We start from the raw sequence: 26,651 nt of genomic DNA, 5'->3' as shown, positions 1-26,651 counted from the left end.
ATAAGTCAAATGGGTAGAACAGAGATAAAGGATGCCAGCAAGAGCAGCACATCCACATAGTTCTCTCCCATCATCCTAGCATAGCCAGCACAGAGACCACATCTAACTCTATACACCGGTAGTGTGACAGCAGCTGTACGTACTCATGATCTTAAAGCTGCTCTACTGGCCCGGGGCCACGACAGGAGTGCAGAGAAACACAGCACACGACAGAGGGAAAGAGCAGACGTGTGAGAGAGCAGGACAGAGAGAGAGAGAGAGAGAGAGAGAGAGGGAGATGGAGAGAGGGGGGGGGAGATATGCCCAGGTTGGCGTCTCCCTCAGACGGAGGCATAGGTGTTGCCTGTGGCGCTGCAGTGGCGTATGGTGGGTGTGCCAGCTGAGGGTGTGAGGATGTGCTCGGCGTGGTCCTGGGGGGGCTGGGGGAGCGAGTGGAGGATGCCAGGCTGGACCACCCCCACCACAGGGTGACTACCGTCCTCCATCCCCCCCACCTGGATCACCTGGATCACCTCGTGCTCTGCCTTTTCCCGCTTGGCCAGCGGCTCACCACACTCCTCCATGTCATCATCCAGGTCACTCTCACTTACATCATCTAGAGAGGAGCAGGGCAGGAGCACACCATTGTGACAGTCAGTCCTGATGGACCACTTAGGCCTGGACTACACGTATATGGATATTTTTCTAAACGCAATTTTTGGTACAATTGGGCTTCTCAACCATACGAACACAGCGTTTTCACTCACATGAACTGAGATTTCTCTAAACGGATAAAAAAAGAAATAAAAAATATCCGATTGAGTGGATCAGTGTGGTTATGTTAAACGGAGCTGGTGTTGAAGCAATGACGTCAAGTGTCAAGCCGTTCACACATGTGCATTGAAGCAAAACGGTTGTCAACAGCAACAATGGCTCAACTTCATTGTCAGTCCACACAAAATAATCCGTTTTTGCTTTCTTCTTGGTCGCCATAACTTGCTTTTCTGTCTGTTTCAAAGAGTTTGGTCTGTTTACGTTTTGAGTCACTGCTGCTGTTTGATTACAACTGACTGCGCATGCCCATAACGTTCTTCTACGGTATTTGACAGATCGTGTTCAGTTTTGGCTTTTGGTATGGACAGAGATATTTTTGTTTTATTTTTCTTATTCTTAAACGAGGACAAAAAAATATCTGCTTAAAAACATATCCATATACGTGTAGTCCAGGCCTTAGAATCTATATACTTCAATGGGTCTCTTGTCGAACAAACTGATCACAAACTGTGGTAAAGGCATTACAAAAAGAATATAGCTGGTTGTTTTGCTCTATTTCATGTTCAATTTAACTTCACATATAATATGAATAAAACGGTCTTTGGAAGCAAGCATCAAATTGGTTGAACAGTCACAGGGGATCATAGCAACGGTTGCCCTTCTGCATGGCGGCATGCTGAGAGTGAGAGGAAATAGCCTTGACTATCGAGAGCTGTGCCACAAAAGAAGAATGACGCACAGACATGGGCCCTACATTTCACTGCTAGTACAATGTACCACAGAAACAAGACTTGTCATTGTCATTGGCCACTTACCTTTGTCCATGTGAGCAAAGGACATGGTGCTGAGGTCTTCAAACTGAAATACATAAAGCAACACAAAAGAAATCCCAAATGAGATTGGCTGAGAGAGAGAGAGAGAGAGAGAGAGAGAGAGAGAGAGAGAGAGAGAGAGAGAGAGGCACAGTGATGATATACAGTGTCCAGATTCTGATTGTACAGATTCTCAGCTTTGATTCATTGTCTTCTTTTGATTTGATTTTCAGATTTATTTCAGGGAGCCAAAAGTATTGGAAAATTGGATTGGCGTGTTCCGTCACATCATTTCAGGCTTGGCATTTGCCTTTGGAGTCTGCTATTGGTATCTGTCAAGATGAGGCGATGTCAATGAAAGTCAAGGAAGCCATTATGAGGCTGACGTATCAGAAAAATCAATCCGAAACATAACCGAAATGTCAAAAATATGAGCACTTTATTTGGACATTATATGATTTCCTCCAATACTTTTGGAGCCCTTGAAATAGGGCGGGTAAAAAAAATAAAAATCTTGTACTTTCTAAATGGCAGACCCCATCTGAAACCCCCATTGATTGAATTAAAGCTGAGAATCTCTACTTCGACCCAAAGTAATTGTTTGATTTCAAATCCAACTGGTGGGAGAGTTAAAAGAAGACAAAATGCGAGCGAATAAGAGTGTGTGTGTCTGTTTCATGCTTCCTCACCTCTCCCATGATACCAATGGGTGTCTCTCCGGTTGCCTGAGCAACGCGGTGTTCCACCAGGTAGAACATGTACTCGTCGTAAAGCAGGCGGATCAGGTGGAAAGAGCCAAAACTGGCAGCGCTGCGCAGGGTCAAGTCTCTGATCACCATGGAGCTGCCAGAGCACACCAGAACACCATGACGCCTTCAAGTCTGACATACCCATCAACCCCCAATGAACAACAACAACAACAACAACAGGGAGCAATTCTCTTGGATGTAGAAACAGTGCGTGTGTAACAACATCTTAATGTGGGTGTTTATTTCTGTGCCGTGGTAAGTTCAGCTGACCTATAGAAGGACCACTTGAGCAGGAACTGGCGTGCGGCCTTGGGGAAGCTGGGCCGGTCCTCGTAGGGCTTGAGGACCTGAGTGACCACGTTGTCCAGCCAGGCGGCCCACTGCTCCAGAGAGCTCTGCTGCTGCAGGGTGGCCTTGAAGTCCTGCTCTAACCGCTGCACCACGCCCTCCTCACACTGACACACCCACGATGCCTGCTCCTGTAGCCAGAGAGGAGAGAGAGAGGGGGAGGGGGTGAGTCAGAGGGGGGAGGCAAGTCTCACAGAGAGGGAGAGAGCAAGAGAGAGAGAGAGAGAGAAATCCTTGGACGATACACATTCAATACTTCAAATCAGACAGAAGGAAAAGGTCACAATAAAGACAGAACAGGTGGTGGTTGGAACAGGGGACAGACAGAGGACAGTCTGGGGACACAGACGGAGGACAAGACGGACAGACCTGCACGTTGGCGAAATCGACGCGGTTCAGATCGCTCAGCATCTGGTTGATCTGGGAGGTGTTCTGCAGCACGGCGCGCGCTGCCTGGGCCAGGTGGTTCAGAGACGTGTATCTACGCAGAGTCTGGGCAAAGGCACTAACAGCAGCAACCTGCAGCCACAAACCAGAAACACACACACCCATCAAATTACAGCAAACTACAACTCTTGTGTTTTATTTTTTATTTTATTTTTTTTAAAGGAGGCCAATCCCTTAACGGATCAAAATCAGGGGAAGGAAAGGAGGAAACATGAGTTGATTTCCAAATGTGTGAGAGTGCAGTACCTTGGTCTGGATCATTCTCTGGGGAATGTCATTCATGGCAATGTTGAGCCAGCCTTCCAGGCTTTTGGCAAAATTGCGGATGGCTTGGGTCAAGGCACCTAGAGACAGAAAGATGCAAGGACATAATGTGAATCCTCATCCCTGCTCTAGGGACTGATTAGGGAGTGGAGGGGGTCACTCACTGGGGATGGGTCTGAGGACATCAGGGATGAGGATCTCCACTAGGGCCTGGTACATCAGGTGATCACAGCCGTTCATCCACTTGATCACAACCTCGTTCCTACAGAGCACCAGCAGACTGGAGCAGGGCAGACGTCCCTCGATCTCACTGATCCCACTGTGGAACACCCAGGGGTCAGGGGTCAATGGTGAAACACACACACACACACACACACACACACAGAAAAACAGTACAGGGGGTAGTAGATGTCTCGGGAGGGATAGTTAAGGTGTAGCCTGAAGAGATGGGTCTTGAGTCTCCGACGGAAGATGGGGAGTGATTCTGTAGCTCTGACAGCCGTGGGAAGCTCGTTCCACCGGACAACACAGAGGGTGTGTTGTGTGTGTGTGTGTGTGCTACCGTATGCTCACCTGTTCTCTGTGATGGTGGAGCCCTCTACAGAGTCGGAGGGGGAGTAACGCCAGAACGTCTGCCACAGCTTCTCTATTAGACTGAACTGAAGGTTCACAACCACGTCCAGGATGGCCTGCAACACAGGAAGTGTTCGACCCCAAGGTCAGACACTGGTGAACGCCACAGCGAGAGGGCGGGGGGCCAACTGAAACGGACAGCTCGGCGAGAGTGAAATGTGATCGGGGATGTTACGTGAGAGGGGTTAGAGGGGGGGGATGTTACGTGAGAGGGGTTAGAGGGGGGGGGGGGTGTCTCTGACCTCACAGTGCTCTCTGTACAGCGTCTGGAGAGCTTTGATGTCCTCTGGGCTGATGTTGTCCACGTTGGTGTCTCCCAGATCCAGCTCCACAAAGTCAGGCAGCGCTCGTGATGCGTCTGGGGGCGGGGGGGTGGAGTGAATGAAAATCTGTTTACATTTCCTTGCCGACCTCGGGCAATCAACAACAGTAAACATCGAAATCAACAGTATAAAGATAGAACAGTTCATCCCAACAGAACAGAACAGAACAGAACAGAACAGAGAGAGAGAGAGAGAGAGAGAGAGACAGAGAGAGAGAAATATGAACAGTCAGCAGACTGTTGACAGTGGCACTCAGCGGAGCTCTTTGGTGAAGTGGTATCAGACACGAGAGTCAATACAGCGTCTGCTGGGAGGGTGAAACACCTAGGGCCGCATTGCTGCTCTGTAAACAAAATAAAAGAATATATATAGGCTATATTATACATATTTAATAATAGGCTATAATATAATTGTAATTGCAATATATTATAGCATTATTAACAGTTGGATCACCAATTGAAAGCGCTAAAATGCTTAGATCACGAATCCAGGATTGATTTGAGATTTTCAGCCCGAGGTAACAAAGTCGTTGCCGGTATATGCGCTCGGCGTGCCGTCTTCGTCTATCACAATTCCTTCCTCGGATATATTCCATTGTTCTCTCTCTCTGGCTTAACATTTGCCAGTGGTGGCATTTATACTGTGACCGTAATTGACGTCTTGCCGTGGAGCCACGTGCGTGTTCATGTGTGCTCACATGCATGCGCAAACCGCGGAGGCGCGCTCGTGTTTCAAAACGTGCATGAAGTCTAAACTTAAGAACTTTTCAAACCACTTCTTAGCGCTAGGAGCAAAGTCAGACCGCATAATAGCAGGGGCGCCTAGTGCACTTCATTAACATATGAACACTCCCACAATGAGTAATATATGCACAGGAGTCTTACGTGTTATGTGTGGGCGCCTATCGACACCTGCATAATAGCAGTAGCGCGTATGAAGCGCATAATAAGGGTGGCGGTAGGTCTTAACCTGGCGGTGCGTCTTAATTAAGACTTAAGACGGCAAGTTAAGAAGTGCATAATAGGGCCCCCAGTGTGTATTCCAACTCTATCATCCGCCTCTACTGTGACTGAGCCAGCCCATCCATCCATCCATCCATCCATCCCCAAGGTCTACCTCCAACTCTATGCCCAGGCACTGACATCTCTCTCCTGAAACAGAGTGCTCTGGTGGGTCCGCAATAAGGTATATGATCTAGACCCATCCCAAAATATATATCTATATCTATAAAATATAAAAGATCTAGATCATGGAGTTATTGACATTTCCTCGAAGAGGAGAACGGACTGTTGCGTGGTTTAGGTAGTTTAATGTTGTTGGGCTTTCGTTTCACCCTCCACAACACGAAACTGTCTTAATTGCCTCAGTAAAACTCGGCGCATCTCAGAAAGTATCTTTACTGTCGTTCAATCCACGGTCCTGGATGGAGTGCATTTTTACGTGCTTGATACAAAATACATGATACATGATGTGATACATGATAACTATATAAATAAAGTTATTATTATGATGTGTTGAATTATGAAGTATAGCCTCCTGTTATGAAGTATAGTCTCCTGTTATGAAGTATAGTCTCTGTTATGAAGTATAGCCTCCTGTTATGAAGTATAGCCTCCTGTTATGAAGTATAACCTCTGTTATGAAGTATAGCCTCTGTTATGAAGTATAACCTCCTGTTATGAAGTATAACCTCTGTTATGAAGTATAGCCTCTGTTATGAAGTATAACCTCCTGTTATGAAGTATAGCCTCCTGTTATGAAGTATAACCTCCTGTTATGAAGTATAGCCTCCTGTTATGAAGTATAGCCTCCTGTTATGAAGTATAGCCTCCTGTTATGAAGTATAGTCTCCTGTTATGAAGTATAGCCTCCTGTTATGAAGTATAGCCTCCTGTTATGAAGTATAACCTCCTGTTATGAAGTAGTCTCCTGTTATGAAGTATAGCCTCCTGTTATGAAGTATAGCCTCCTGTTATGAAATATAGCCTCCTGTTATGAAGTATAGTCTCCTGTTATGAAGTATAGCCTCCTGTTATGAAGTATAGCCTCTGTTATGAAGTATAGCCTCCTGTTATGAAGTATAGCCTCCTGTTATGAAGTATAACCTCCTGTTATGAAGTATAGCCTCCTGTTATGAAGTATAGCCTCCTGTTATGAAGTATAGCCTCCTGTTATGAAGTATAGTCTCCTGTTATGAAGTATAGCCTTCTGTTATGAAGTATAGCCTCCTGTTATGAAGTATAACCTCCTGTTATGAAGTATAACCTCTGTTATTAAGTATAGTCTCCTGTTATGAAATATAGCCTCCTGTTATGAAGTATAGCCTCCTGTTATGAAGTATAGCCTCCTGTTATGAAGTATAGCCTCCTGTTATGAAGTATAGTCTCCTGTTATGAAGTATAACCTCCTGTTATGAAGTATAGTCTCCTGTTATGAAGTATAGCCTCCTGTTATGAAGTATAGTCTCCTGTTATGAAGTATAACCTCCTGTTATGAAGTATAGTCTCCTGTTATGAAGTATAGCCTCCTGTTATGAAGTATAGTCTCCTGTTATGAAGTATAACCTCCTGTTATGAAGTACAGCCTCCTGTTATGAAGTATAGCCTCTGTTATGAAGTATAGCCTCCTGTTATGAAGTATAGCCTCCTGTTATGAAGTATAGTCTCCTGTTATGAAGTATAACCTCCTGTTATGAAGTATAGTCTCCTGTTATGAAGTATAGTCTCCTGTTATGAAGTATAGTCTCCTGTTATGAAGTATAACCTCCTGTTATGAAGTATAGTCTCCTGTTATGAAGTATAGTCTCCTGTTATGAAGTATAACCTCCTGTTATGAAGTATAGTCTCCTGTTATGAAGTATAGTCTCCTGTTATGAAGTATAGCCTCCTGTTATGAAGTATAACCTCCTGTTATGAAGTATAGTCTCCTGTTATGAAGTATAGTCTCCTGTTATGAAGTATAACCTCCTGTTATGAAGTATAGTCTCCTGTTATGAAGTATAACCTCCTGTTATGAAGTATAGCCTCCTGTTATGAAGTATAGCCTCCTGTTATGAAGTATAGCCTACTGTTATGAAGTATAGCCTCCTGTTATGAAGTATAGTCTCCTGTTATGAAGTATAGCCTCCTGTTATGAAGTATAGCATCCTGTTATGAAGTATAGTCTCCTGTTATGAAGTATAGCATCCTGTTATGAAGTATAGCCTCCTGTTATGAAGTATAGCCTCCTGTTATGAAGTATAGTCTCCTGTTATGAAGTATAACCTCCTGTTGTGAAGTATAGTCTCCTGTTATGAAGTATAACCTCCTGTTATGAAGTATAGTCTCCTGTTATGAAGTATAACCTCCTGTTATGAAGTATAGTCTCCTGTTATGAAGTATAACCTCCTGTTATGAAGTATAACCTCCTGTTATGAAGTATAACCTCCTGTTATGAAGTATAGTCTCCTGTTATGAAGTATAGCCTCCTGTTATGAAGTATAGCCTCCTGTTATGAAGTATAGTCTCCTGTTATGAAGTATAACCTCCTGTTATGAAGTATAGTCTCCTGTTATGAAGTATAACCTCCTGTTATGAAGTATAACCTCCTGTTATGAAGTATAGCCTCCTGTTATAAAGTATAACCTCCTGTTATGAAGTATAGCCTCCTGTTATGAAGTATAGCCTCCTGTTATGAAGTATAGCCTCCTGTTATGAAGTATAGTCTCCTGTTATGAAGTATAACCTCCTGTTATGAAGTATAGTCTCCTGTTATGAAGTATAACCTCCTGTTATGAAGTATAGCCTCCTGTTATGAAGTATAGCCTCCTGTTATGAAGTATAGCCTCCTGTTATGAAGTATAGCCTCCTGTTATGAAGTATAGCCTCCTGTTATGAAGTATAGCCTCCTGTTATGAAGTATAGCATCCTGTTATGAAGTATAGTCTCCTGTTATGAAGTATAGCATCCTGTTATGAAGTATAGCCTCCTGTTATGAAGTATAGCCTCCTGTTATGAAGTATAGTCTCCTGTTATGAAGTATAACCTCCTGTTATGAAGTATAGTCTCCTGTTATGAAGTATAACCTCCTGTTATGAAGTATAGTCTCCTGTTATGAAGTATAACCTCCTGTTATGAAGTATAGTCTCCTGTTATGAAGTATAACCTCCTGTTATGAAGTATAACCTCCTGTTATGAAGTATAACCTCCTGTTATGAAGTATAGTCTCCTGTTATGAAGTATAGCCTCCTGTTATGAAGTATAGCCTCCTGTTATGAAGTATAGTCTCCTGTTATGAAGTATAACCTCCTGTTATGAAGTATAGTCTCCTGTTATGAAGTATAACCTCCTGTTATGAAGTATAGTCTCCTGTTATGAAGTATAGCCTCCTGTTATGAAGTATAGTCTCCTGTTATGAAGTATAACCTCCTGTTATGAAGTATAGTCTCCTGTTATGAAGTATAGCCTCCTGTTATGAAGTATAGCCTCCTGTTATGAAGTATAGTCTCCTGTTATGAAGTATAGCCTCCTGTTATGAAGTATAGCCTCTGTTATGAAGTATAGCCTCTGTTATGAAGTATAACCTCCTGTTATGAAGTATAGCCTCCTGTTATGAAGTATAACCTCCTGTTATGAAGTATAACCTCCTGTTATGAAGTATAGTCTCCTGTTATGAAGTATAACCTCCTGTTATGAAGTATAGCCTCCTGTTATGAAGTATAACCTCCTGTTATGAAGTATAACCTCCTGTTATGAAGTATAGCCTCCTGTTATGAAGTATAGCCTCCTGTTATGAAGTATAACCTCCTGTTATGAAGTATAGCCTCCTGTTATGAAGTATAACCTCCTGTTATGAAGTATAGTCTCCTGTTATGAAGTATAGTCTCCTGTTATGAAGTATAGCCTCCTGTTATGAAGTATAGTCTCCTGTTATGAAGTATAACCTCCTGTTATGAAGTATAGTCTCCTGTTATGAAGTATAGCCTCCTGTTATGAAGTATAACCTCTGTTATGAAGTATAGTCTCCTGTTATGAAGTATAGCCTCTGTTATGAAGTATAACCTCCTGTTATGAAGTATAGTCTCCTGTTATGAAGTATAACCTCCTGTTATGAAGTATAACCTCTGTTATGAAGTATAGTCTCCTGTTATGAAGTATAGTCTCCTGTTATGAAGTATAACCTCTTGTTATGAAGTATAGCCTCCTGTTATGAAGTATAGCCTCCTGTTATGAAGTATAGCCTCCTGTTATGAAGTATAGTCTCTTGTTATGAAGTATAGTCTCCTGTTATGAAGTATAGCCTCCTGTTATGAAGTATAGCCTCCTGTTATGAAGTATAGCCTCCTGTTATGAAGTATAGTCTCCTGTTATGAAGTATAACCTCCTGTTATGAAGTATAACCTCCTGTTATGAAGTATAGCCTCCTGTTATGAAGTATAACCTCCTGTTATGAAGTATAGCCTCCTGTTATGAAGTATAGCCTCCTGTTATGAAGTATAGCCTCCTGTTATGAAGTATAACCTCCTGTTATGAAGTATAACCTCCTGTTATGAAGTATAACCTCCTGTTATGAAGTATAGCCTCCTGTTATGAAGTATAGCCTCCTGTTATGAAGTATAACCTCCTGTTATGAAGTATAACCTCCTGTTATGAAGTATAACCTCCTGTTATGAAGTATAGCCTCCTGTTATGAAGTATAACCTCCTGTTATGAAGTATAACCTCCTGTTATGAAGTATAACCTCCTGTTATGAAGTATAGTCTCCTGTTATGAAGTATAACCTCTGTTATGAAGTATAACCTCCTGTTATGAAGTATAGTCTCTGTTATGAAGTATAGTCTCCTGTTATGAAGTATAACCTCTGTTATGAAGTATAACCTCCTGTTATGAAGTATAGTCTCTGTTATGAAGTATAACCTCTGTTATGAAGTATAACCTCCTGTTATGAAGTATAGCCTCCTGTTATGAAGTACAACCTCTGTTATGAAGTATAGCCTCCTGTTATGAAGTATAACCTCCTGTTATGAAGTATAGCCTCCTGTTATGAAGTATAACCTCCTGTTATGAAGTATAACCTCTGTTATGAAGTATAACCTCCTGTTATGAAGTATAACCTCCTGTTATGAAGTATAGCCTCCTGTTATGAAGTATAACCTCTGTTATGAAGTATAGCTAGCCTCCTGTTATGAAGTATAACCTCCTGTTATGAAGTATAACCTCCTGTTATAAAGTATAACCTCTGTTATGAAGTATAGCCACCTGTTATGAAGTATAACCTCGAAGTATAGCCTCCTGTTATGAAGTATAGCCTCCTGTTATGAAGTATAGCCTCCTGTTATGAAGTATAGCCTCCTGTTATGAAGTATAGCCTCCTTTTATGAAGTATAGCCTCTGTTATGAAGTATAACCTCCTGTTATGAAGTATAGTCTCCTGTTATGAAGTATAGCCTCCTGTTATGAAGTATAACCTCCTGTTATGAAGTATCGCCTCCTTTTGTGAAGTATAACCTCCTGTTATGAAGTATAGCCTCCTGTTATGAAGTATAGCCTCCTGTTATGAAGTATAGCCTCCTGTTATGAAGTATAGTCTCCTGTTATGAAGTATAACCTCTGTTATGAAGTATAACCCCCTGTTATGAAGTATAGCCTCCTGTTATGAAGTATAGCCTCTGTTATGAAGTATAGTCTCCTGTTATGAAGTATAGTCTCTGTTATGAAGTATAGCCTCCTGTTATGAAGTATAGCCTCCTGTTATGAAGTATAGTCTCCTGTTATGAAGTATAGCCTCCTGTTATGAAGTATAGCCTCTGTTATGAAGTATAGCCTCCTGTTATGAAGTATAGCCTCCTGTTATGAAGTATAGCCTCCTGTTATGAAGTATAGCCTCCTGTTATGAAGTATAGCCTCCTGTTATGAAGTATAGCCTCCTGTTATGAAGTATAGCCTCCTGTTATGAAGTATAGCCTCTGTTATGAAGTATAACCTCCTGTTATGAAGTATAGTCTCCTGTTATGAAGTATAGCCTCCTGTTATGAAGTGTAACCTCCTGTTATGAAGTATAGCCTCCTGTTGTGAAGTATAACCTCCTGTTATGAAGTATAGCCTCCTGTTATGAAGTATAGCCTCCTGTTATGAAGTATAGTCTCCTGTTATGAAGTATAACCTCTGTTATGAAGTATAACCTCCTGTTATGAAGTATAGACTCCTGTTATGAAGTATAGCCTCTGTTATGAAGTATAGTCTCCTGTTATGAAGTATAGCCTCCTGTTATGAAGTATAGCCTCCTGTTATGAAGTATAGCCTCCTGTTATGAAGTATAGTCTCCTGTTATGAAGTATAGCCTCCTGTTATGAAGTATAGCCTCTGTTATGAAGTATAGCCTCCTGTTATGAAGTATAGTCTCCTGTTATGAAGTATAGTCTCCTGTTATGAAGTATAGCCTCCTGTTATGAAGTATAGCCTCCTGTTATGAAGTATAGCCTCCTGTTATGAAGTATAGTCTCCTGTTATGAAGTATAACCTCCTGTTATGAAGTATAGTCTCCTGTTATGAAGTATAACCTCCTGTTATGAAGTATAGTCTCCTGTTATGAAGTATAACCTCCTGTTATGAAGTATAGTCTCCTGTTATGAAGTATAACCTCCTGTTATGAAGTATAACCTCCTGTTATGAAGTATAACCTCCTGTTATGAAGTATAGTCTCCTGTTATGAAGTATAGCCTCCTGTTATGAAGTATAGCCTCCTGTTATGAAGTATAGTCTCCTGTTATGAAGTATAACCTCCTGTTATGAAGTATAGTCTCCTGTTATGAAGTATAACCTCCTGTTATGAAGTATAACCTCCTGTTATGAAGTATAGCCTCCTGTTATGAAGTATAACCTCCTGTTATGAAGTATAGCCTCCTGTTATGAAGTATAGCCTCCTGTTATGAAGTATAGCCTCCTGTTATGAAGTATAGCCTCCTGTTATGAAGTATAGCCTCCTGTTATGAAGTATAGTCTCCTGTTATGAAGTATAGCCTCCTGTTATGAAGTATAGCCTCTGTTATGAAGTATAGCCTCTGTTATGAAGTATAACCTCCTGTTATGAAGTATAGCCTCCTGTTATGAAGTATAACCTCCTGTTATGAAGTATAACCTCCTGTTATGAAGTATAGTCTCCTGTTATGAAGTATAACCTCCTGTTATGAAGTATAGCCTCCTGTTATGAAGTATAACCTCCTGTTATGAAGTATAGCCTCCTGTTATGAAGTATAGCCTCCTGTTATGAAGTATAACCTCCTGTTATGAAGTATAGCCTCCTGTTATGAAGTATAACCTCCTGTTATGAAGTATAGTCTCCTGTTATGAAGTATAGTCTCCTGTTATGAAGTATAGTCTCCTGTTATGAAGTATAACCTCCTGTTATGAAGTATAGTCTCCTGTTATGAAGTATAGCCTCCTGTTATGAAGTATAACCTCTGTTATGAAGTATAGTCTCCTGTTATGAAGTATAGCCTCTGTTATGAAGTATAACCTCCTGTTATGAAGTATAGTCTCCTGTTATGAAGTATAACCTCCTGTTATGAAGTATAACCTCTGTTATGAAGTATAGTCTCCTGTTATGAAGTATAGTCTCCTGTTATGAAGTATAGTCTCCTGTTATGAAGTATAACCTCCTGTTATGAAGTATAGCCTCCTGTTATGAAGTATAGCCTCCTGTTATGAAGTATAGCCTCCTGTTATGAAGTATAGTCTCCTGTTATGAAGTATAGTCTCCTGTTATGAAGTATAGCCTCTGTTATGAAGTATAGCCTCCTGTTATGAAGTATAGCCTCCTGTTATGAAGTATAGCCTCCTGTTATGAAGTATAGCCTCCTGTTATGAAGTATAGCCTCCTATTATGAAGTATAGCCTCCTGTTATGAAGTATAGCCTCCTGTTATGAAGTATAGCCTCCTGTTATGAAGTATAGTCTCCTGTTATGAAGTATAGTCTCCTGTTATGAAGTATAACCTCCTGTTATGAAGTATAACCTCCTGTTATGAAGTATAACCTCCTGTTATGAAGTATAACCTCCTGTTATGAAGTATAGTCTCCTGTTATGAAGTATAGCCTCCTGTTATGAAGTATAGCCTCCTGTTATGAAGTATAACCTCCTGTTATGAAGTATAGTCTCCTGTTATGAAGTATAACCTCCTGTTATGAAGTATAACCTCCTGTTATGAAGTATAACCTCCTGTTATGAAGTATAGCCTCCTGTTATGAAGTATAACCTCCTGTTATGAAGTATAGCCTCCTGTTATGAAGTATAGCCTCCTGTTATGAAGTATAGCCTCCTGTTATGAAGTATAGTCTCCTGTTATGAAGTATAGCCTCCTGTTATGAAGTATAGCCTCTGTTATGAAGTATAGCCTCTGTTATGAAGTATAACCTCCTGTTATGAAGTATAGCCTCCTGTTATGAAGTATAACCTCCTGTTATGAAGTATAACCTCCTGTTATGAAGTATAGTCTCCTGTTATGAAGTATAACCTCCTGTTATGAAGTATAGCCTCCTGTTATGAAGTATAACCTCCTGTTATGAAGTATAGCCTCCTGTTATGAAGTATAGCCTCCTGTTATGAAGTATAACCTCCTGTTATGAAGTATAGCCTCCTGTTATGAAGTATAGCCTCCTGTTATGAAGTATAGCCTCCTGTTATGAAGTATAGTCTCCTGTTATGAAGTATAGCCTCCTGTTATGAAGTATAGCCTCCTGTTATGAAGTATAACCTCCTGTTATGAAGTATAGCCTCCTGTTATGAAGTATAGCCTCCTGTTATGAAGTATAACCTCCTGTTATGAAGTATAACCTCCTGTTATGAAGTATAACCTCCTGTTATGAAGTATAGCCTCCTGTTATGAAGTATAGCCTCCTGTTATGAAGTATAACCTCCTGTTATGAAGTATAACCTCCTGTTATGAAGTATAACCTCTGTTATGAAGTATAACCTCCTGTTATGAAGTATAACCTCCTGTTATGAAGTATAGCCTCCTGTTATGAAGTATAACCTCATGTTATGAAGTATAACCTCCTGTTATGAAGTATAACCTCCTGTTATGAAGTATAGTCTCCTGTTATGAAGTATAACCTCTGTTATGAAGTATAACCTCCTGTTATGAAGTATAGTCTCTGTTATGAAGTATAACCTCTGTTATGAAGTATAACCTCCTGTTATGAAGTATAGCCTCCTGTTATGAAGTACAACCTCTGTTATGAAGTATAGCCTCCTGTTATGAAGTATAACCTCCTGTTATGAAGTATAGCCTCCTGTTATGAAGTATAACCTCCTGTTATGAAGTATAACCTCTGTTATGAAGTATAACCTCCTGTTATGAAGTATAACCTCCTGTTATGAAGTATAGCCTCCTGTTATGAAGTATAACCTCTGTTATGAAGTATAGCTAGCCTCCTGTTATGAAGTATAACCTCCTGTTATGAAGTATAACCTCCTGTTATAAAGTATAACCTCTGTTATGAAGTATAGCCACCTGTTATGAAGTATAACCTCCTGTTATGAAGTATAGCCTCCTGTTATGAAGTATAGCCTCCTGTTATGAAGTATAGCCTCCTGTTATGAAGTATAGCCTCCTGTTATGAAGTATAGCCTCCTGTTATGAAGTATAGCCTCTGTTATGAAGTATAACCTCCTGTTATGAAGTATAGTCTCCTGTTATGAAGTATAGCCTCCTGTTATGAAGTATAACCTCCTGTTATGAAGTATCGCCTCCTTTTGTGAAGTATAACCTCCTGTTATGAAGTATAGCCTCCTGTTATGAAGTATAGCCTCCTGTTATGAAGTATAGTCTCCTGTTATGAAGTATAACCTCTGTTATGAAGTATAACCCCCTGTTATGAAGTATAGCCTCCTGTTATGAAGTATAGCCTCTGTTATGAAGTATAGTCTCCTGTTATGAAGTATAGTCTCTGTTATGAAGTATAGCCTCCTGTTATGAAGTATAGCCTCCTGTTATGAAGTATAGTCTCCTGTTATGAAGTATAGCCTCCTGTTATGAAGTATAGCCTCTGTTATGAAGTATAGCCTCCTGTTATGAAGTATAGCCTCCTGTTATGAAGTATAGCCTCCTGTTATGAAGTATAGCCTCCTGTTATGAAGTATAGCCTCCTGTTATGAAGTATAGCCTCCTGTTATGAAGTATAGCCTCCTGTTATGAAGTATAGTCTCCTGTTATGAAGTATAGTCTCCTGTTATGAAGTATAGCCTCCTGTTATGAAGTGTAACCTCCTGTTATGAAGTATAGCCTCCTGTTGTGAAGTATAACCTCCTGTTATGAAGTATAGTCTCCTGTTATGAAGTATAGTCTCCTGTTATGAAGTATAGCCTCCTGTTATGAAGTGTAACCTCCTGTTATGAAGTATAGCCTCCTGTTGTGAAGTATAACCTCCTGTTATGAAGTATAGTCTCCTGTTATGAAGTATAGTCTCCTGTTATGAAGTATAGCCTCCTGTTATGAAGTATAGCCTCCTGTTATGAAGTATAGTCTCCTGTTATGAAGTATAACCTCTGTTATGAAGTATAACCTCCTGTTATGAAGTATAGCCTCCTGTTATGAAGTATAGCCTCTGTTATGAAGTATAGTCTCCTGTTATGAAGTATAGCCTCCTGTTATGAAGTATAGCCTCCTGTTATGAAGTATAGCCTCCTGTTATGAAGTATAGTCTCCTGTTATGAAGTATAGCCTCCTGTTATGAAGTATAGCCTCTGTTATGAAGTATAGCCTCCTGTTATGAAGTATAGCCTCCTGTTATGAAGTATAGCCTCCTGTTATGAAGTATAGCCTCCTGTTATGAAGTATAGCCTCCTGTTATGAAGTATAGCCTCCTTTTATGAAGTATAGCCTCCTGTTATGAAGTATAGTCTCCTGTTATGAAGTATAGCCTCCTGTTATGAAGTATAGCCTCCTGTTATGAAGTATAGCCTCCTGTTATGAAGTATAGCCTCCTGTTATGAAGTATAACCTCCTGTTATGAAGTATAACCTCTGTTATGAAGTATAGTCTCCTGTTATGAAGTATAGCCTCCTGTTATGAAGTATAGCCTCCTGTTATGAAGTATAGCCTCCTGTTATGAAGTATAGTCTCCTGTTATGAAGTATAACCTCCTGTTATGAAGTATAGTCTCCTGTTATGAAGTATAGCCTCCTGTTATGAAGTATAACCTCCTGTTATGAAGTATAGTCTCCTGTTAAGAAGTATAGCCTCCTGTTATGAAGTATAGTCTCCTGTTATGAAGTATAACCTCCTGTTATGAAGTACAGCCTCCTGTTATGAAGTATAGCCTCTGTTATGAAGTATAGCCTCCTGTTATGAAGTATAGCCTCCTGTTATGAAGTATAGTCTCCTGTTATGAAGTATAACCTCCTGTTATGAAGTATAGTCTCCTGTTATGAAGTATAGTCTCCTGTTATGAAGTATAGTCTCCTGTTATGAAGTATAACCTCCTGTTATGAAGTATAGTCTCCTGTTATGAAGTATAGTCTCCTGTTATGAAGTATAACCTCCTGTTATGAAGTATAGTCTCCTGTTATGAAGTATAGTCTCCTGTTATGAAGTATAGTCTCCTGTTATGAAGTATAGCCTCCTGTTATGAAGTATAACCTCCTGTTATGAAGTATAGTCTCCTGTTATGAAGTATAGTCTCCTGTTATGAAGTATAACCTCCTGTTATGAAGTATAGTCTCCTGTTATGAAGTATAACCTCCTGTTATGAAGTATAGCCTCCTGTTATGAAGTATAGCCTCCTGTTATGAAGTATAGTCTCCTGTTATGAAGTATAGTCTCCTGTTATGAAGTATAGCCTCCTGTTATGAAGTATAGCCTCCTGTTATGAAGTATAGCCTCATGTTATGAAGTATAGTCTCCTGTTATGAAGTATAACCTCCTGTTATGAAGTATAGTCTCCTGTTATGAAGTATAACCTCCTGTTATGAAGTATAGTCTCCTGTTATGAAGTATAACCTCCTGTTATGAAGTATAGTCTCCTGTTATGAAGTATAACCTCCTGTTATGAAGTATAACCTCCTGTTATGAAGTATAGTCTCCTGTTATGAAGTATAGCCTCCTGTTATGAAGTATAGCCTCCTGTTATGAAGTATAGTCTCCTGTTATGAAGTATAACCTCCTGTTATGAAGTATAGTCTCCTGTTATGAAGTATAACCTCCTGTTATGAAGTATAACCTCCTGTTATGAAGTATAGCCTCCTGTTATGAAGTATAACCTCCTGTTATGAAGTATAGCCTCCTGTTATGAAGTATAGCCTCCTGTTATGAAGTATAGCCTCCTGTTATGAAGTATAGCCTCCTGTTATGAAGTATAGCCTCCTGTTATGAAGTATAGTCTCCTGTTATGAAGTATAGCCTCCTGTTATGAAGTATAGCCTCTGTTATGAAGTATAGCCTCTGTTATGAAGTATAACCTCCTGTTATGAAGTATAGCCTCCTGTTATGAAGTATAACCTCCTGTTATGAAGTATAACCTCCTGTTATGAAGTATAGTCTCCTGTTATGAAGTATAACCTCCTGTTATGAAGTATAGCCTCCTGTTATGAAGTATAACCTCCTGTTATGAAGTATAGCCTCCTGTTATGAAGTATAGCCTCCTGTTATGAAGTATAACCTCCTGTTATGAAGTATAGCCTCCTGTTATGAAGTATAACCTCCTGTTATGAAGTATAGTCTCCTGTTATGAAGTATAGTCTCCTGTTATGAAGTATAGCGTCCTGTTATGAAGTATAGTCTCCTGTTATGAAGTATAACCTCCTGTTATGAAGTATAGTCTCCTGTTATGAAGTATAGCCTCCTGTTATGAAGTATAACCTCTGTTATGAAGTATAGTCTCCTGTTATGAAGTATAGCCTCTGTTATGAAGTATAACCTCCTGTTATGAAGTATAGTCTCCTGTTATGAAGTATAACCTCCTGTTATGAAGTATAACCTCTGTTATGAAGTATAGTCTCCTGTTATGAAGTATAGTCTCCTGTTATGAAGTATAGTCTCCTGTTATGAAGTATAACCTCCTGTTATGAAGTATAGCCTCCTGTTATGAAGTATAGCCTCCTGTTATGAAGTATAGCCTCCTGTTATGAAGTATAGTCTCCTGTTATGAAGTATAGTCTCCTGTTATGAAGTATAGCCTCTGTTATGAAGTATAGCCTCCTGTTATGAAGTATAGCCTCCTGTTATGAAGTATAGCCTCCTGTTATGAAGTATAGCCTCCTATTATGAAGTATAGCCTCCTGTTATGAAGTATAGCCTCCTGTTATGAAGTATAGCCTCCTGTTATGTAGTATAGTCTCCTGTTATGAAGTATAGTCTCCTGTTATGAAGTATAACCTCCTGTTATGAAGTATAACCTCCTGTTATGAAGTATAACCTCCTGTTATGAAGTATAGTCTCCTGTTATGAAGTATAGCCTCCTGTTATGAAGTATAGCCTCCTGTTATGAAGTATAACCTCCTGTTATGAAGTATAGTCTCCTGTTATGAAGTATAACCTCCTGTTATGAAGTATAACCTCCTGTTATGAAGTATAGCCTCCTGTTATGAAGTATAACCTCCTGTTATGAAGTATAGCCTCCTGTTATGAAGTATAGCCTCCTGTTATGAAGTATAGCCTCCTGTTATGAAGTATAGTCTCCTGTTATGAAGTATAGCCTCCTGTTATGAAGTATAGCCTCTGTTATGAAGTATAGCCTCTGTTATGAAGTATAACCTCCTGTTATGAAGTATAGCCTCCTGTTATGAAGTATAACCTCCTGTTATGAAGTATAACCTCCTGTTATGAAGTATAGTCTCCTGTTATGAAGTATAACCTCCTGTTATGAAGTATAGCCTCCTGTTATGAAGTATAACCTCCTGTTATGAAGTATAGCCTCCTGTTATGAAGTATAGCCTCCTGTTATGAAGTATAACCTCCTGTTATGAAGTATAGCCTCCTGTTATGAAGTATAACCTCCTGTTATGAAGTATAGTCTCCTGTTATGAAGTATAGTCTCCTGTTATGAAGTATAGCCTCCTGTTATGAAGTATAGTCTCCTGTTATGAAGTATAACCTCCTGTTATGAAGTATAGTCTCCTGTTATGAAGTATAGCCTCCTGTTATGAAGTATAACCTCTGTTATGAAGTATAGTCTCCTGTTATGAAGTATAGCCTCTGTTATGAAGTATAACCTCCTGTTATGAAGTATAGTCTCCTGTTATGAAGTATAACCTCCTGTTATGAAGTATAACCTCTGTTATGAAGTATAGTCTCCTGTTATGAAGTATAGTCTCCTGTTATGAAGTATAGTCTCCTGTTATGAAGTATAACCTCCTGTTATGAAGTATAGCCTCCTGTTATGAAGTATAGCCTCCTGTTATGAAGTATAGCCTCCTGTTATGAAGTATAGTCTCCTGTTATGAAGTATAGTCTCCTGTTATGAAGTATTGCCTCTGTTATGAAGTATAGCCTCCTGTTATGAAGTATAGCCTCCTGTTATGAAGTATAGCCTCCTGTTATGAAGTATAGCCTCCTGTTATGAAGTATAGCCTCCTGTTATGAAGTATAGCCTCCTGTTATGAAGTATAGCCTCCTGTTATGAAGTATAGTCTCCTGTTATGAAGTATAGTCTCCTGTTATGAAGTATAACCTCCTGTTATGAAGTATAACCTCCTGTTATGAAGTATAACCTCCTGTTATGAAGTATAGCCTCCTGTTATGAAGTATAAGCTCCTGTTATGAAGTATAGCCTCCTGTTATGAAGTATAGCCTCCTGTTATGAAGTATAACCTCCTGTTATGAAGTATAACCTCCTGTTATGAAGTATAACCTCCTGTTATGAAGTATAGCCTCCTGTTATGAAGTATAGCCTCCTGTTATGAAGTATAACCTCCTGTTATGAAGTATAACCTCTGTTATGAAGTATAATCTCCTGTTATGAAGTATAACCTCCTGTTATGAAGTATAGCCTCCTGTTATGAAGTATAACCTCTGTTATGAAGTATAACCTCCTGTTATGAAGTATAACCTCCTGTTATGAAGTATAACCTCCTGTTATGAAGTATAACCTCCTGTTATGAAGTATAGTCTCCTGTTATGAAGTATAACCTCTGTTATGAAGTATAACCTCCTGTTATGAAGTATAGTCTCTGTTATGAAGTATAACCTCTGTTATGAAGTATAACCTCTGTTATGAAGTATAACCTCCTGTTATGAAGTATAGCCTCCTGTTATGAAGTATAACCTCTGTTATGAAGTATAGCCTCCTGTTATGAAGTATAACCTCCTGTTATGAAGTATAGCCTCCTGTTATGAAGTATAACATCCTGTTATGAAGTATAACCTCTGTTATGAAGTATAACCTCCTGTTATGAAGTATAACCTCCTGTTATGAAGTATAACCTCCTGTTATGAAGTATAGCCTCCTGTTATGAAGTATAGCCTCCTGTTATGAAGTATAACCTCCTGTTATGAAGTATAACCTCCTGTTATGAAGTATAACCTCCTGTTATGAAGTATAGCCTCCTGTTATGAAGTATAACCTCTGTTATGAAGTATAGCCTCCTGTTATGAAGTATAGTCTCCTGTTATGAAGTATAACCTCCTGTTATGAAGTACAGTCTCCTGTTATGAAGTATAACCTCCTGTTATGAAGTATAGCCTCCTGTTATGAAGTATAGCCTCCTGTTATGAAGTATAGTCTCCTGTTATGAAGTATAGTCTCCTGTTATGAAGTATAACCTCCTGTAATGAAGTATAACCTCCTGTTATGAAGTATAGTCTCCTGTTATGAAGTATAACCTCCTGTTATGAAGTATAGCCTCCTGTTATGAAGTATAGCCTCCTGTTATGAAGTATAGTCTCCTGTTATGAAGTATAGCCTCCTGTTATGAAGTATAGCCTCCTGTTATGAAGTATAACCTCCTGTTATGAAGTATAACCTCCTGTTATGAAGTATAGTCTCCTGTTATGAAGTATAGCCTCCTGTTATGAAGTATAGCCTCCTGTTATGAAGTATAGTCTCCTGTTATGAAGTATAACCTCCTGTTATGAAGTATAGCCTCCTGTTATGAAGTATAACCTCCTGTTATGAAGTATAGTCTCCTGTTATGAAGTATAGCCTCCTGTTATGAAGTATAGTCTCCTGTTATGAAGTATAGTCTCCTGTTATGAAGTATAGTCTCCTGTTATGAAGTATAGTCTCCTGTTATGAAGTATAGTCTCCTGTTATAAAGTATAGTCTCCTGTTATGAAGTATAACCTCCTGTTATGAAGTATAACCTCCTGTTATGAAGTATAGTCTCCTGTTATGAAGTATAACCTCTGTTATGAAGTATAACCTCCTGTTATGAAGTATAACCTCCTGTTATGAAGTATAACCTCCTGTTATGAAGTATAGCCTCCTGTTATGAAGTATAGCCTCCTGTTATGAAGTATAGTCTCCTGTTATGAAGTATAGCCTCCTGTTATGAAGTATAGCCTCCTGTTATGAAGTATAGCCTCCTGTTATGAAGTATAGTCTCCTGTTATGAAGTATAACCTCCTGTTATGAAGTATAACCTCCTGTTATGAAGTTTAGCCTCCTGTTATGAAGTATAGTCTCCTGTTATGAAGTATAGTCTCCTGTTATGAAGTATAGTCTCCTGTTATGAAGTATAACCTCCTGTTATGAAGTATAACCTCCTGTTATGCAGTATAGTCTCCTGTTATGAAGTATAGCCTCCTGTTATGAAGTATAACCTCCTGTTATGAAGTATAGCCTCCTGTTATGAAGTATAGTCTCCTGTTATGAAGTATAGTCTCCTGTTATGAAGTATAACCTCCTGTTATGAAGTATAGCCTCCTGTTATGAAGTATAGCCTCCTGTTATGAAGTATAGTCTCCTGTTATGAAGTATAGGGCCGGTTTCACAGACAAGGCTTAAGCCTAATCCTAGACTAAAAAACATCTTCAATGGAGATTTTACATTGAAAGTGTGATTTAGTCCAGGACTAGGCTTAAGCCTTGTCTCTGAAACCGGCCCATAGTCTCCTGTTATGAAGTATAACCTCCTGTTATGAAGTATAGCCTCCTGTTATGAAGTATAGTCTCCTGTTATGAAGTATAGTCTCCTGTTATGAAGTATAGTCTCCTGTTATGAAGTATAGTCTCCTGTTATGAAGTATAGTCTCCTGTTATGAAGTATAACCTCCTGTTATGAAGTATAGTCTCCTGTTATGAAGTATAACCTCCTGTTATGAAGTATAGTCTCCTGTTATGAAGTATAACCTCTGTTATGAAGTATAACCTCCTGTTATGAAGTATAACCTCCTGTTATGAAGTATAGCCTCCTGTTATGAAGTATAGCCTCCTGTTATGAAGTATAGTCTCCTGTTATGAAGTATAGTCTCCTGTTATGAAGTATAGTCTCCTGTTATGAAGTATAACCTCCTGTTATGAAGTATAGTCTCCTGTTATGAAGTATAACCTCTGTTATGAAGTATAACCTCCTGTTATGAAGTATAGTCTCCTGTTATGAAGTATAGCCTCCTGTTATGAAGTATAGCCTCCTGTTATGAAGTATAGTCTCCTGTTATGAAGTATAGTCTCCTGTTATGAAGTATAACCTCCTGTTATGAAGTATAGTCTCCTGTTATGAAGTATAGCCTCCTGTTATGAAGTATAACCTCCTGTTATGAAGTATAACCTCTGTTATGAAGTATAACCTCCTGTTATGAAGTATAGTCTCCTGTTATGAAGTATAGTCTCCTGTTATGAAGTATAACCTCCTGTTATGAAGTATAGTCTCCTGTTATGAAGTATAGCCTCCTGTTATGAAGTATAACCTCCTGTTATGAAGTATAACCTCCTGTTATGAAGTATAGCCTCCTGTTATGAAGTATAACCTCCTGTTATGAAGTATAACCTCCTGTTATGAAGTATAGCCTCCTGTTATGAAGTATAACCTCTGTTATGAAGTATAGTCTCCTGTTATGAAGTATAGTCTCCTGTTATGAAGTATAGCCTCCTGTTATGAAGTATAGTCTCCTGTTATGAAGTATAACCTCCTGTTATGAAGTATAGCCTCCTGTTATGAAGTATAACCTCTGTTATGAAGTATAGCCTCCTGTTATGAAGTATAGTCTCCTGTTATGAAGTATAACCTCCTGTTATGAAGTACAGTCTCCTGTTATGAAGTATAACCTCCTGTTATGAAGTATAGCCTCCTGTTATGAAGTATAGCCTCCTGTTATGAAGTATAGTCTCCTGTTATGAAGTATAGTCTCCTGTTATGAAGTATAACCTCCTGTAATGAAGTATAACCTCCTGTTATGAAGTATAGTCTCCTGTTATGAAGTATAACCTCCTGTTATGAAGTATAGCCTCCTGTTATGAAGTATAGCCTCCTGTTATGAAGTATAGTCTCCTGTTATGAAGTATAGCCTCCTGTTATGAAGTATAGCCTCCTGTTATGAAGTATAGCCTCCTGTTATGAAGTATAACCTCCTGTTATGAAGTATAACCTCCTGTTATGAAGTATAGTCTCCTGTTATGAAGTATAGCCTCCTGTTATGAAGTATAGCCTCCTGTTATGAAGTATAGTCTCCTGTTATGAAGTATAACCTCCTGTTATGAAGTATAGCCTCCTGTTATGAAGTATAACCTCCTGTTATGAAGTATAGTCTCCTGTTATGAAGTATAGCCTCCTGTTATGAAGTATAGTCTCCTGTTATGAAGTATAGTCTCCTGTTATGAAGTATAGTCTCCTGTTATGAAGTATAGTCTCCTGTTATGAAGTATAGTCTCCTGTTATAAAGTATAGTCTCCTGTTATGAAGTATAACCTCCTGTTATGAAGTATAACCTCCTGTTATGAAGTATAGTCTCCTGTTATGAAGTATAACCTCTGTTATGAAGTATAACCTCCTGTTATGAAGTATAACCTCCTGTTATGAAGTATAACCTCCTGTTATGAAGTATAGCCTCCTGTTATGAAGTATAGCCTCCTGTTATGAAGTATAGTCTCCTGTTATGAAGTATAGCCTCCTGTTATGAAGTATAGCCTCCTGTTATGAAGTATAGCCTCCTGTTATGAAGTATAGTCTCCTGTTATGAAGTATAACCTCCTGTTATGAAGTATAACCTCCTGTTATGAAGTTTAGCCTCCTGTTATGAAGTATAGTCTCCTGTTATGAAGTATAGTCTCCTGTTATGAAGTATAGTCTCCTGTTATGAAGTATAACCTCCTGTTATGCAGTATAGTCTCCTGTTATGAAGTATAGCCTCCTGTTATGAAGTATAACCTCCTGTTATGAAGTATAGCCTCCTGTTATGAAGTATAGTCTCCTGTTATGAAGTATAGTCTCCTGTTATGAAGTATAACCTCCTGTTATGAAGTATAGCCTCCTGTTATGAAGTATAGCCTCCTGTTATGAAGTATAGTCTCCTGTTATGAAGTATAGGGCCGGTTTCACAGACAAGGCTTAAGCCTAATCCTAGACTAAAAAACATCTTCAATGGAGATTTTACATTGAAAGTGTGATTTAGTCCAGGACTAGGCTTAAGCCTTGTCTCTGAAACCGGCCCATAGTCTCCTGTTATGAAGTATAACCTCCTGTTATGAAGTATAGCCTCCTGTTATGAAGTATAGTCTCCTGTTATGAAGTATAGTCTCCTGTTATGAAGTATAGTCTCCTGTTATGAAGTATAGTCTCCTGTTATGAAGTATAGTCTCCTGTTATGAAGTATAACCTCCTGTTATGAAGTATAGTCTCCTGTTATGAAGTATAACCTCCTGTTATGAAGTATAGTCTCCTGTTATGAAGTATAACCTCTGTTATGAAGTATAACCTCCTGTTATGAAGTATAACCTCCTGTTATGAAGTATAGCCTCCTGTTATGAAGTATAGCCTCCTGTTATGAAGTATAGTCTCCTGTTATGAAGTATAGTCTCCTGTTATGAAGTATAGTCTCCTGTTATGAAGTATAACCTCCTGTTATGAAGTATAGTCTCCTGTTATGAAGTATAACCTCTGTTATGAAGTATAACCTCCTGTTATGAAGTATAGTCTCCTGTTATGAAGTATAGCCTCCTGTTATGAAGTATAGCCTCCTGTTATGAAGTATAGCCTCCTGTTATGAAGTATAGTCTCCTGTTATGAAGTATAGTCTCCTGTTATGAAGTATAACCTCCTGTTATGAAGTATAGTCTCCTGTTATGAAGTATAGCCTCCTGTTATGAAGTATAACCTCCTGTTATGAAGTATAACCTCTGTTATGAAGTATAACCTCCTGTTATGAAGTATAGTCTCCTGTTATGAAGTATAGTCTCCTGTTATGAAGTATAACCTCCTGTTATGAAGTATAGTCTCCTGTTATGAAGTATAGCCTCCTGTTATGAAGTATAACCTCCTGTTATGAAGTATAACCTCCTGTTATGAAGTATAGCCTCCTGTTATGAAGTATAACCTCCTGTTATGAAGTATAACCTCCTGTTATGAAGTATAGCCTCCTGTTATGAAGTATAACCTCTGTTATGAAGTATAGTCTCCTGTTATGAAGTATAGTCTCCTGTTATGAAGTATAGCCTCCTGTTATGAAGTATAGTCTCCTGTTATGAAGTATAACCTCCTGTTATGAAGTATAGCCTCCTGTTATGAAGTATAACCTCTGTTATGAAGTATAGCCTCCTGTTATGAAGTATAGTCTCCTGTTATGAAGTATAACCTCCTGTTATGAAGTATAGTCTCCTGTTATGAAGTATAACCTCCTGTTATGAAGTATAGCCTCCTGTTATGAAGTATAGCCTCCTGTTATGAAGTATAACCTCCTGTTATGAAGTATAGTCTCCTGTTATGAAGTATAGTCTCCTGTTATGAAGTATAGCCTCCTGTTATGAAGTATAACCTCCTGTTATGAAGTATAACCTCCTGTTATGAAGTATAGTCTTGATATAATAATAATATTATTATTATTTATTTTTTAAATATATGTTTTTCTGCTTTATTGGAATAGAGACAGTAGAGATTAACAGGAAGGATGGGTGTGAGAGAGGAGGGATGACATGCAGGACGAGGTCGATGTGCGGGATCGAACCAGGGACCCTGCGATTATGATCTACTGTATTTTCCGGACTATAAGTCACACTTTTTTTCATAGTTTTACATTACCGTCTACAGCCGCGAGAGGGCGCTCTGGGCTTGTGACAACTATATGCTGCTCCTGTACCACTGAAGAATTAACTGAAACATTAACGGGAGCTTGGTGAACTTGTTTACTGGTAACTTGCTTGTTGGACTAGCTGGCTTGTTATGTTAATTTAGCCTATTCAGCCTCCCAGGTATGTTCTTT

At 39.2% G+C, this 26,651-nt stretch overlaps 1 protein-coding gene across 1 annotated transcript in view; it reads right to left on the bottom strand.

Moving 5' to 3' along the window:
* Nucleotides 1-320: 320 nt before the first annotated feature.
* The window catches only part of rfx3 (regulatory factor X, 3 (influences HLA class II expression)), a gene marked incomplete at both ends in the record, with an annotated part of 31,660 nt that continues 5,329 nt past the window's right edge, over nt 321-26,651 (bottom strand). The window contains 9 exons of the mRNA XM_080528835.1: nt 321-595; nt 1,569-1,611; nt 2,255-2,408; nt 2,585-2,793; nt 3,032-3,181; nt 3,356-3,453; nt 3,538-3,692; nt 3,947-4,062; nt 4,249-4,364. Coding sequence (XP_080384961.1) covers nt 321-595; nt 1,569-1,611; nt 2,255-2,408; nt 2,585-2,793; nt 3,032-3,181; nt 3,356-3,453; nt 3,538-3,692; nt 3,947-4,062; nt 4,249-4,364 — 1,316 coding nt within the window. The remainder of the gene's footprint in view (nt 596-1,568; nt 1,612-2,254; nt 2,409-2,584; nt 2,794-3,031; nt 3,182-3,355; nt 3,454-3,537; nt 3,693-3,946; nt 4,063-4,248; nt 4,365-26,651) is intronic.

The sequence above is a fragment of the Nansenia antarctica genome (genome assembly GCF_963989245.1).
Source record: "Nansenia antarctica genome assembly, chromosome: 4".
Taxonomy (NCBI): Eukaryota; Metazoa; Chordata; class Actinopteri; order Argentiniformes; family Microstomatidae; genus Nansenia; species Nansenia antarctica.
Note: the sequence above shows the minus strand (reverse complement) of the source record. Positions and strands in the feature narration are given on the sequence as shown.